The sequence below is a fragment of the Vombatus ursinus genome, unplaced genomic scaffold (assembly GCF_900497805.2).
Source record: "Vombatus ursinus unplaced genomic scaffold, bare-nosed wombat genome assembly UNPS02014798.1, whole genome shotgun sequence".
NCBI lineage: Eukaryota > Metazoa > Chordata > Mammalia > Diprotodontia > Vombatidae > Vombatus > Vombatus ursinus.
The window spans coordinates 74,619,738-74,630,395 of record NW_020954576.1 but is presented as its reverse complement, the minus strand read 5'-3'; the positions used below and the strand labels follow the sequence as shown (position 1 = coordinate 74,630,395).

General features: G+C 44.2%; 1 protein-coding gene across 3 annotated transcripts; it reads right to left on the bottom strand.

Moving 5' to 3' along the window:
• Positions 1 to 406: 406 nt before the first annotated feature.
• On the bottom strand, positions 407 to 9,201 carry LOC114050022 (zinc finger and BTB domain-containing protein 18). Of its 3 annotated transcripts, none has more exons than XM_027871546.1 (2): positions 9,130 to 9,201; positions 407 to 4,116 (listed from the first exon to the last, which is right to left on the bottom strand). In XM_027871546.1, exon 2 carries the CDS (start codon positions 4,100 to 4,102, stop codon positions 2,534 to 2,536), a length of 1,569 nt encoding a protein of 522 aa, XP_027727347.1. In that variant the 5' UTR covers positions 4,103 to 4,116; positions 9,130 to 9,201; the 3' UTR covers positions 407 to 2,533. The 3 variants fall into 3 exon arrangements, with proteins under 3 accessions (XP_027727347.1, XP_027727348.1, XP_027727346.1); XM_027871547.1 differs by lacking the exon at positions 9,130 to 9,201 and adding an exon at positions 8,956 to 9,025; XM_027871545.1 differs by lacking the exon at positions 9,130 to 9,201 and adding an exon at positions 6,535 to 7,322.
• Between the last annotated feature and the right edge of the window lie 1,457 nt (positions 9,202 to 10,658).

Below are 10,658 nucleotides of genomic sequence, written 5' to 3'. Positions count from 1 at the left end.
ACTGGAACACAAGAAAATAGATTTGACCAATCTATTTAGGGTACAATTACACATGAAAAGCGACTTATAATGTATGGATTGGCAATGTGGCACAAAATATCCTGAAAATCTGATGATGTAACTCGGTGTTTAAAAGAAGCATAAGTTCCCAGACAATTACCTCAACATTTGGTACCTAGAGGATGGGTATTTTACGCACAAATCTTTTTTAATCTGTGCATTTAGTAACTTAAATGGATGGATGAAAAAACTTAGGATCTCTTCCAAATGAATGCTTCTTAGTCAAATTATTTCATAAACTGTCAATAGAAGCTATAAAACATATAATGATGTACTTCATAGAATATGAAATTACCATTTATGAGATACATAATCAAACTTTTAAAGAACACACACCAGGAATCTGTTTCTCAGGTCATATAATTTATTGCAGTTAGCACAGTTTAAAAATTCACCAACACACCAAGAGTACAAAACTAAACAGCATCATAAGTTATTCCCCCCTCAGGAAAATAAAACATACTATGATTGTCAAAGCTAGATGTCAGTCTAAGTTTTAGAACAAAGGAAGAATGTGAAACTAATAAGAGGAAAAAGCAATCACTCACAATGACCACAAAAAAAAAAAATCCAAAAGAAAGTCCGTTTTCTCACAGACATTGATTGTCTTCTCTAAATTAATAAAAATGTATCTTAACATAAACTGTATTTTTAAAAAAAACTAGAAACTCTTCAAGTAACTAAAGATAATGCTCCAAGGCCATTTTCACAGCTTTTTTTTGTTTGCTTTAAATGCCATTACAGCCAAATTAACACACATTTGACCAAATATTTCCAAAACAGTCCAGCAACACACAATGGAGTTTTCCATTCAGTATCTTAAGCACAAAAATAGGCTATGTTTACAGTAGTTAAGGCGATCAAATTTTAAACAAAAGCAAAGGGGAAAAAAAGGGAAAAACAGCAAACGTTTTCCATGCTACTCCCATAGACCTTATTTGTAAGTGCAAGACAGGAAAACAAACACTGTGCAAAATGCGTTCACCCTGTGTGTTGGTCATGAAAACCACACGTCGGGGCTGCAGCCTCGGCTGCTTGGATACACATAGACTGCTCACCCCCCTCCCCTTGTCAATCATGGCTTCCCAGTCCTTTCAGCCTGGGGCTTTTTCAGTCCAAAGAATCTTTTCATGGGAGGGAAGGGTTAGGGAGGTGGGGAGGGGAGGAAGAAGAAAAGGAGAAAGGGTGAGCAAAAAAAAGTGAGAGAAAGAGAGAGAGAGAGACAGAAAAGAAAAAGAATGACCTATTGTCAATTTGTGCAGTAGTAATTCTAAAAATGCTCAACTGGGTAAATGTAGATACCTAAACTTTGAGCTGACATGGGTTCTGTGCAATTAGAAGTTTGTTATAAATGCACACTGCACATGCAAATCTTTAAGCCATTTGTAAACATTTATGTTTTCCTTGTTACATAGCTAAGTTATCAATTTGTAGCTTAATTTTTATTCAACTTAACAGCTTCAACTTAAAGACAGTGGGAAAGTAGATTTAAAATATAAAATAAAATAAAAACAGTGCATTTATGTTCTTCATAACACCAGTTTTTTCAAATGGTGCTATTTTCCTAAGGAAATTAAATAATTTTAAACTCACTCGTTAAAGTTATACAATGCAAACAAAGACAAAAATATATTGAAACTCATGCATTTCTGTAGCGTTAATATTTACTTTTCAAGACTCAACTATGAGCATCAACACAACCTGTCAAGTTCTTTGACACCCCCCCCAGCCCATGTAATCAATTACAGTATACAATAACAGTAATTCACATTTTTAAACACACAGTTCAACACTGCTGAAGCTGCAATATCCTTTTTTCATCCCAAGCAAACCTTCACAAAAGACAGAGTCCCAGTGATCCCAGTGTACTTTCAGAATTTTTCTCATTGGGAACTGTCAGAAAACCAGAAGTTGCCACAGAAAGTTTAAGTCAACTGCTTGTTTAAAAATAGATAATCCAGCATTTCAGAAATTTTCCATTTGGGTCTAAAAGCATTCAGGTTTCCAACAGCCAGAAAGGATTCATGCAATTTTATAAGTGTAAAGAGGCTAATAAAACTGGAGGGAATTTCTACAGCATTTAAAAATCATAAAAAAAAAAATTACAGAGCTTAAAACACAATTGCAATGTCGAAGAAATAAAACCATGTGTAAGCATTTTTGCGATATGAGGATTTGTTTTTTAAAAGTACTTACTGGCTTACTTTCCCTACTCCACAAAAGAAAAACACCTCTCTACTTCTGACTTGCTCTAAAGTTTTTATCAGAATGCTAAATTAGTGAAATTTTTCATGCTATCCTAAAGTGCAAAAACAAGTTAATATTCCAACTTTTTAGTTCAAGGAAACAAGACTGCTTTTAGACCGTACCACAACTATATATAGATTTTTATATATATATATATGTGTGTGTGTGTGTGTGTGTGTGAGTGTGTGTGTGTGTGTGTGTATATATTATTTATATATATATAAAATTATTTCCAAAGTTCTTGAGAGCTATCTTCTAAGGTCCAGTCTCTGACAGTAGGTAAGCTCAGTGCTTCACTTTTAACAGACAAGGAGTTCACCAACTCACAGTGAAACTTCCGAATATGTCTGTAAAGGTCTCCAGACTGCGTGAACCTACGTTCACACCACTTACAGGCATGTGGCTTCTCCCGTGTGTGAACCACAGCATGGCGGCTCAGGTTGTGGGAGTACTGGAAGCTCTTCCCACACTGGGTACAAGTGTAGGGCTTTTCCCCTGAATGAGTCCTCTCGTGGCGTTTCAGGGTGTACATGCAAGAAAAAGTCTTACCACACAAGGAGCACGTTGGGACATTGACATCAGTAGCAGGCTTGCTGCGGATCCCATCCTGCTCTCGAAAGTGCGTGCTTAAATGAATTTGCAGAATATGGGGACTGGGAAACACTTTGTTGCAGAGAGGGCACATGAATATTTGGCCAGCCGGACTGAGTATGTTTGAGACATAAGGGAGTAAACTGCTGTCCATGTTCCCTTCCACCTGGACTCTCTCATTCTCTGGAGTTATCATGTCATCATCACTTGCTTTGTCCTCCCGATCTAGCTCCCTCAAGACCGAGTCTTCCCTCATAGGAGCCAGATGGGCCGGCTCATACTGTACCCTGTTATTAGCGCTCACACTTTCTTTCACAGTGCTATGTTCCATGTCATAGTCATTAGTGCCAACATCACTCTCATCACAGGAAGCCTCTTTCTCCACCTTCACCTGCACCAGGTTGTTTCTCAGCACGTCCTGTGAAGAGAAATAAGAGCTGTTCAGATTTTCAACTCCTGAAAGGCTGGACTTGACAGACAGGTCCAGCACACAGTCAACATCTGCTGAATCCCTCACGGAGGTGACAGACCTCTGGGACAAAGACTCGGTAGAGCTGCAGGGGCTGGCTACTGTTTTTCCAGCTGCTGTTGCGTGTGTATCTGCTTCTCCGCCAGTCTGGGGAATGCCTGCTGAGTCTGAGGGCAACCTCATCCACATGTTCCCAGGCTCAGACGCCAAGTCCCTTTTGCTGGGCAAGATGTTCAATTTTTCATCTTCTCCTTCATCTTCATCACTGGGCAAATCGCCTGCCATGTGGCTACTGCCATCAGAGAGGCTCTCCACTTTGTCCGAACAACTTGAAGCATCTTCTTCCTTTTTGGTACTGTCTGCCTCCGTGGTGGCTTTCTCTTTCAGCTTCTTTTTGCAGACTTTGACAATGTCATACATGTGGAGATAACTGGCAGCTGCTAGCACGTCTTCAATGGGCAAGTCTTTGAACTGGAGTTTCCCTTCATACATGAATTCAAGCAGGAGAGCGAAAGCTGGGGCTGTAACAATGTCGCTGTTCAGATGAACAATGTCTCTTTTGTCCAGCTGGTCCTTGTAAAAGAGGTGGAAATACATGCTGCACGAAGCCAGTACAGCTCGGTGCGCTCGGAACTGGGCATCTCCTACCAGAACAGTGCAATCACAAAGAAAACCCTGATGTCTCTGCTCACTCAGACACTGCAGCAAATGTCTACTATGGTCTGGAAACTCCATGCTGTCTTCATAACCTACAAACAGAAAAATTCCTCATTAATGTTGGGGAGGAAACTACTTTTTAATACCATAGCCCTCACACTTAAAAAAAAAAAGGAAGTAAACTTTGGCTGTCATTATACACGTCTTTGAATTCTAATCAGGCATACGACCCAAGGACTACCAACTCACCATACCAAACTGCAGATGTGAAAAGAAAATGTAGTTTCTCAACTTTTTCTATTTCACGAAAATTATCTTACTAGCCTCTACCATACTTCTCGTCAAGTTTGAAAATGCTTAACTGTAATCGCTTCTTGAGAATATTAGAATTTAAATCACTTTCAGAAGAAATTTAATTAACTTTACTCAAATTATTTCCTATAAAACATACAAAATGGCTTTAATTTCTAAGACAAAGCCTTATGCCAACAAACAAAGAACAGCCTAACTAATGCTGATTAAAATTAAGGAAACTTGTTCGACCACCCTCTTTATTTTATTACTTTTGATGCTTCCATTACTGCACTTAAAACTATACACAATAGCTCCAGTACACACATTAAGTTTAAAGGACAATTCTCACTGAAACAAGAAAAAAAATAAATAGCATAATTAGTTCAGAAATTAGCAAACAATTTACTTTTAAAGTCAGAGTGTTATAACAACAAAAGCCTAGTGTATGAAAACAGATGTTAATACCTTAAGATTTGCAGGTATAGCACACATGTATGAGATCAGAAGGGACTACACTAACAGATGGAAAAGATCATTTTTACTATGAACAAATCCAAAGATTTTAGAAGTGAATTGAGAGAAAGAAAAATGACTGCATTTCTTTGTAGAAATTATACTTCTGGTTTCTCAGAAATCAGAAGGACTTTAAATTCTAAAAATTCTCAATTGAACTCTCATTAGCTGCAAAAGCAAAATAACTTCTATACTGAAATTCATTCCAACTATGAAGTAAAGACATAATCACTTTCAATTAAGATAAAAATGATTGCAAGGTAAACACATAAAGAAAATGCATTTCAAGAAAGGGAGATAAACTATTCTGTTGCCTAGGTCTGTATTACCATAACCAAAAGAAAATGTTTTGTTTCAACATGACTTGATATATTTCATCTCCTCCCTACCCCTTCAACTTCCATTCTTTCAAAAATGCATTGTTTCCCATTGTTTTCTGGGAGGGAGGGAGAAAGGAGGGGGTGGAAGAGAAGCAAGGATGTACAAAGGGTCAAAATTCAACTGCAATATGTAATGCCTCTACAAATAAATAAATAAATAGGCAAGCAAGCAAGTTCTACTTCCCCTTTCCTCTGACCAGATGCAAAGTTCTATGCCATTCATCTTAGAATGTGCATCTTGGGGACGAGAGCATATTAATACTATACTAAATTACTTTCCGTATTCCAACCCCCCCAACTTTACCCAAGATGTATTAAAACTTCCATTCAACCCCTAAATATATACTGCAAAATACCACTGCTGGAATAACCCAAGAAGATTTACAATACAATCACTTTAAGTGCCCCACAGCCAACATCAATCCTAATCCTTAAGAGGGCTAAAAATAAAGATTGGAGGGCAGCTCACAAGGTAGCTGTGATCAAATTAGGAGGCTGAGAGGACAGAGAGGGACGAAGAAGGAAGCTTATAAACATCTGATCCAGCTGACTGTGGCCATATGGCAGCTGCTGCCCAGATAAAGAGATTAAGAATAGAGGAGTGCGATTACAGCTGTCTGGCCAATTCAGGCAGCTCAAATCTACAAGTTCTAAATTAGTCGCTAACACAAAAACTCCTTCAAATAATTATTGTTATGCTGAAATAAAAGATCTCTTAAATATATATCTGAAAGAAAAAAGAGGAAACCAGTCAAGCTATTCTCCTGGGGACAAAAAGTTTTTTTGCCTAAAAAACAAAAACAACTGTTCTGTTTCAAAAGCACTACAGCTGTATGCTTCAGTAGTAGTGCTGCTGAACCTTTAAGAATAAAGTTTAAGAGTGTAAAAGTGTTAAGAGTATAATTCATTATACAATCAATTTAGTTTCTCAACTAGAACAATTCTTCCATAAAAAGTTTGAATACTTGATTCCATACACTTTGCTATTTAATTATTCCTCAAAGCAAAAGGGAGCTAAAATGTCAGTGAAAATATAAAGCAATTTAACTTAAAAGTGAGCTCCATAAACAATATATTTCAAAGCCCTACTTACATTTCAAAATTTGCAATACCTGTATGTATTTTTAAAAGTTATTGATTCAAGTGTAAAGGGACAGATAATGCTGCAGCCCAAGCCTTTCGACCACAGCAAGATGTTCATTTAATACTCAATTTCATATATAATCCCTAAACTTGGTTAGAAAAGTAATGTGATTTTTCCAAATTAAATAAACAAAACACCAAAACAGAAATATGCTGAATCTAATCTATTGCTACTCCTACCTTTAGTACACATAAACCTGATTAAGTCCTTTCCTCTGAGTCTTGCTGGCTCCAGGTCTGTTAGATCGGTGGAAAAAAAGCAGACTAAGAGAGACAGATGCAAAGTGGAGATGATGTTAGAGAGGAATGAGATACCTTCTCCACACACAGATCTGCACACACTAACTCCCTGTCTGTGTGTTAGAATAAAAGGCTGAGGGATGGCAGGCTGTCAGCTGCTCTGACATCATGTTCAGATGGAAATGCTACCTCCAGCTGTGCTCCTTTTAATGCCATATGCTACTCCTCTACACTCCTGCCACCAGCTTTTTCTTAGGAGAACTTTTCTTTTCTGTTAGTATAAACAAAATACTTCAAAGTCTCCTTTTTTTTCCCAAACTTTCTAACAGAAGAAATTGAAAAACTAAACATATGGAGCTCTACTGTATTTATGGAATAGCAACACTTGTGTCTTAAGTTGGTGGACTGGCTTATATATTGACAGGATACTCAAGCCACAGTGCTATTCAGGAAATCCACAGATTCACTTTTATTCAACTCGGAGGTTTCGTTTCAAAGGCAGCTTCCTTGGGGATATTTCTAAATCAAACCCATTTGACTCTACATCTATATTCCCATTTTAATGTTAGCATAGGACTTCCATTTGTTTTTCTGCTGAGATAATAATATACATGTCACAGGAATGTTGGGAGACTTATTGGAAACTATTACTTCAGCCTGGTTCACCACAATTATTCCACTCATACTTAACGACTTATCTCCAACTATCTAAGTATAATTTCTCATACTGTCATAATCAATATCAATTCAAATTCAAAATACCAACAAGCTGAAAGTGAACTTTTCTAAAAATGCTGAAAAGTGATTCCCTTCAGTGAAACAAACTAATAAACTGGATACAATCTGTAACAGAGAATTAAAATGGCCATTGCACCTGCATATCTGATCTGACTTTCTGGTCAGAAAAGCAGAACTTTGTCTTCCCCTTGATCTGTTTCCCATATTAATATTTTTTTGGGTCATGCTGTAATTTTACTGATCATAATAAAGAGGTCTGTCATACACAGAAGTCCAGTTAGTTTAGAAAGTTTTTAACTGGTTTGTGGGTTTTTTTTAATGGCTGGTGAAATAGAAGTAGTAACCTCAGCTGGACAGAATGGTGCTGTGCATGGTGCTACTGACATCTGTGAATGTCAGATTCATCCCCAAAGACCTTTGGAAGGGCGAGGTGTGAAGGGGGGGGTTGGGGAGGGTAAGGAGAGAAACATGGCCTATAGCTCAACTGTAAGTGCCCCAGCTTAAATGTTAATGAACTGCATCCTCGTTAGGAAAAAAGTGAGGAATGTTAAATGAATGGCAAAGTCAACAGTTCTCTCTTCCCTCCACCCCTCAAAAACTAACTTTTCCTAACAATGAGTTTATTACTTAAGTCAATTAGACTTAGTAGTCTAAGGGATACGCTCCTTCTCAACTTCGCCACTTCTCCACAAATGTCCTCTCCCTGCTCCAAGTGATCAGGCATTAATCACCCCATTTACTCAGTGGGGTGGGGGTAAGTGACAGTTTAATGAGTCCCAAGCACCGCAATGAGTTGGTGACTCCTTACTCGACAAATCGACCCCGTTAACTCTCACTGATGCTGGTCCAGAGAGCTTGTTGGAGGTTTTACTTTTCGCTTTTAAAGAGGGTCGGGGAGGGGGGTCAGAGGAAGGAGAGAAAGATGCGAATCTCTATGTATTATACTCTATGTAAAACATACTGGGCAGAAAATTTTAAAACGGGGGGATGGAGTGACACCAGAGGGAAAGAATTGGACTCACTGCCAGCCCAGCAAGAAAACACCTTCAACAACACACAAGAAAACAGACCCGGGTCACAGCAACAACAAAAGAAAAGTCGCAAGAAGAAGCCAAAGGGAGCAGAGTGGTTGCTAGCGCTTCCCCAACGCCCCACTAGACGGGCCCCCGGGGCCTCTCCGCAACTGCATCAGCACCCAGACCCCCCCCCCCGCCCGGGCACCACTGCAGCTGCACCGGTCCCCGGAGGAGCCTCGTCCGTCCCGGGCGCCGCTGCAGCTGCATCGGCTCCCCAGCCTCCCCCCGCTACTTCCATCACCCCCCTCCCATCCACCCCCGGAGGCTCTGCAGCTGCACGGGCCCCCTGCCCCTCCGCCGCAGCTGCACCGGCCCCGAAAGGCGAGGCGAGCAGAGGCGAGGCGAACCCCCGCACCGCACCCCGGGGGGGGGCGCCCCGCAGCTGCAGCGGCCCCCAGGGCGCCCCGCCGGCCCCGGGGGCCTCCCCGCAGCTGCACCGCCCCCCGGAGCAGAGCTCCAACAGCCCGAACCACACAAACTAACTCCGCTCCTCCGAGACGAGACCCGCCCGCACCCGCGCCCCCCGGCCCGGCCCCTCCTCCCTCACCTCGGGCTCACTCTCTCCCGGCCCCCCGGCTCCCGGGGCTGGGGCTGGAACAGCTGGTGCACCCTCCCCCCGCCCCGTCCTGCCCCGGTCCCGCCCTCCACTCCCTGACCCCGGGGCCGGGCAGTGGGGGAGGGGGCCGGGGTTAGGGGGAAACGTGCCGTAACCGGGACTCACACCCTGGAGCGGCCCTAAGTCACCGCGTCCCCGCCGCCGCCGCGTCCGCGTCCTCCTCCTCCTCCTCCTCGCTGCCGCCGCTCCCGGACTTGGTGGGCTTCCTCCTCCTCCTCCTCCTCCGGCCCCCCTCCCTCCCGTCCCCCCCCACCCCCCCCAGCCCCGGCTCCGTCGCCCGCTCCCCCCCTTCCCCCTTCACTCCCGCCCCCGTTGGCAGCCGGAGGAGCGCGGCGGAGCGAAGAGGGCCCCACTCTCAACGGCTCCCCATGGCAGCAGCCCAGCGGCGGCCGCAGCCAGCCAGAGACACAGCGAGCGCAGCGCCGGGCGGGGGTGGGGGGGTGGGGGGGAAGGGAGGGGGAGGGAAGGGAGGGGGAGGGGGAGGGGGCTGGAGAGGGAGAGGGGGAGGGGGAGGGGAGCGCGGGCGGGGGGACGAGGGAGGGAGGGGGTGGGAGGACGCACACGCACGCACGCGGCGGCGCCGGCCAGATGTTTCCCCCCCTCCTCCCCAATCCGGCCCCCCCCACCCCCCCTCCTCTCCTCCCGGCACCCTCTCCCTCCTCCCAGCGCCGGCTTCCGCGATTGACAGACGGCTGCTGGACCGGCGCTGTTAGCCCGCCCCTCTCTCTGTCCCCCCTCCCCACGCCGCTTCCTCCAATAAGAAAGTGGCTCTACAGGAGGGTGGAGGGCGAGCGGACGACGGACAGTGTGCCCCCCCCAATGGAGGAGGCGAACTAAAGCAGTCGTCCTCGTCTGCCAATTGGAAGGTGGGAATGTCGAGGGAGGGCGGGGGCCCGGGCTAGTGGGAGGGGCCGAACGTGGAGGCTCGCAGCAATGCCGTGTCGGGTGGAGTTCTTCAGTGCAGCAGCGACCGAGGCAGCGGCCGGGGCGGTAGCGGCGCTCCAGGGTGACTTGGCCGTGAGAAAGTGAAAGGAACCCGCAGGCGGCGGCAACAGCTGCTCTGGGAGGAGCTTTGTTCCCAGCCCTAGGCTGCTGTGTTTCTCCTCCTCTCGGGGTGCCGACGGAGGTTTTCACGGTTCCCAAAGGGAACAATAAATACACTCTTATTTAGTTGCTCTTGGCTGCTGCGAGCGAAGCAGGTGTCGTTGCGTCCACATGGATGCAGAAGAGTCACAGGAGCCTGTGTAGGTTTCTCCTCCCTTGCAGTGTTAGCGGTGACATCTAGTTCCATGCTTTCTGAATTGAGCCCTGAAGGGCAGTTTACCAAGCTCTGCAGTCTCTTAGTTCACAGTGAAGGGTGAAGTTGCTAGAAACAGTCCAGAGTGGCACATTTCTCATAGTCATGAGTCCAACTTAAGTTATGCTAACTCTTGTGTTTCTGGCAGAATTTGTGTATTCATTCCTGCAGTTCTCGTATCCATTCCCAAGTGACTGGGTTCTGCATGGCACTTCTAAAACTGGTTCGAAGCTCTCTTACAAAAACAGCTATAGTCATGTAAACCTTCCCTTAGATCCCCTCCCTGGTACCTAGCAGGCCACGGTTCTAAACTAAAAAAGAAAGAAAGAAAAGTTGA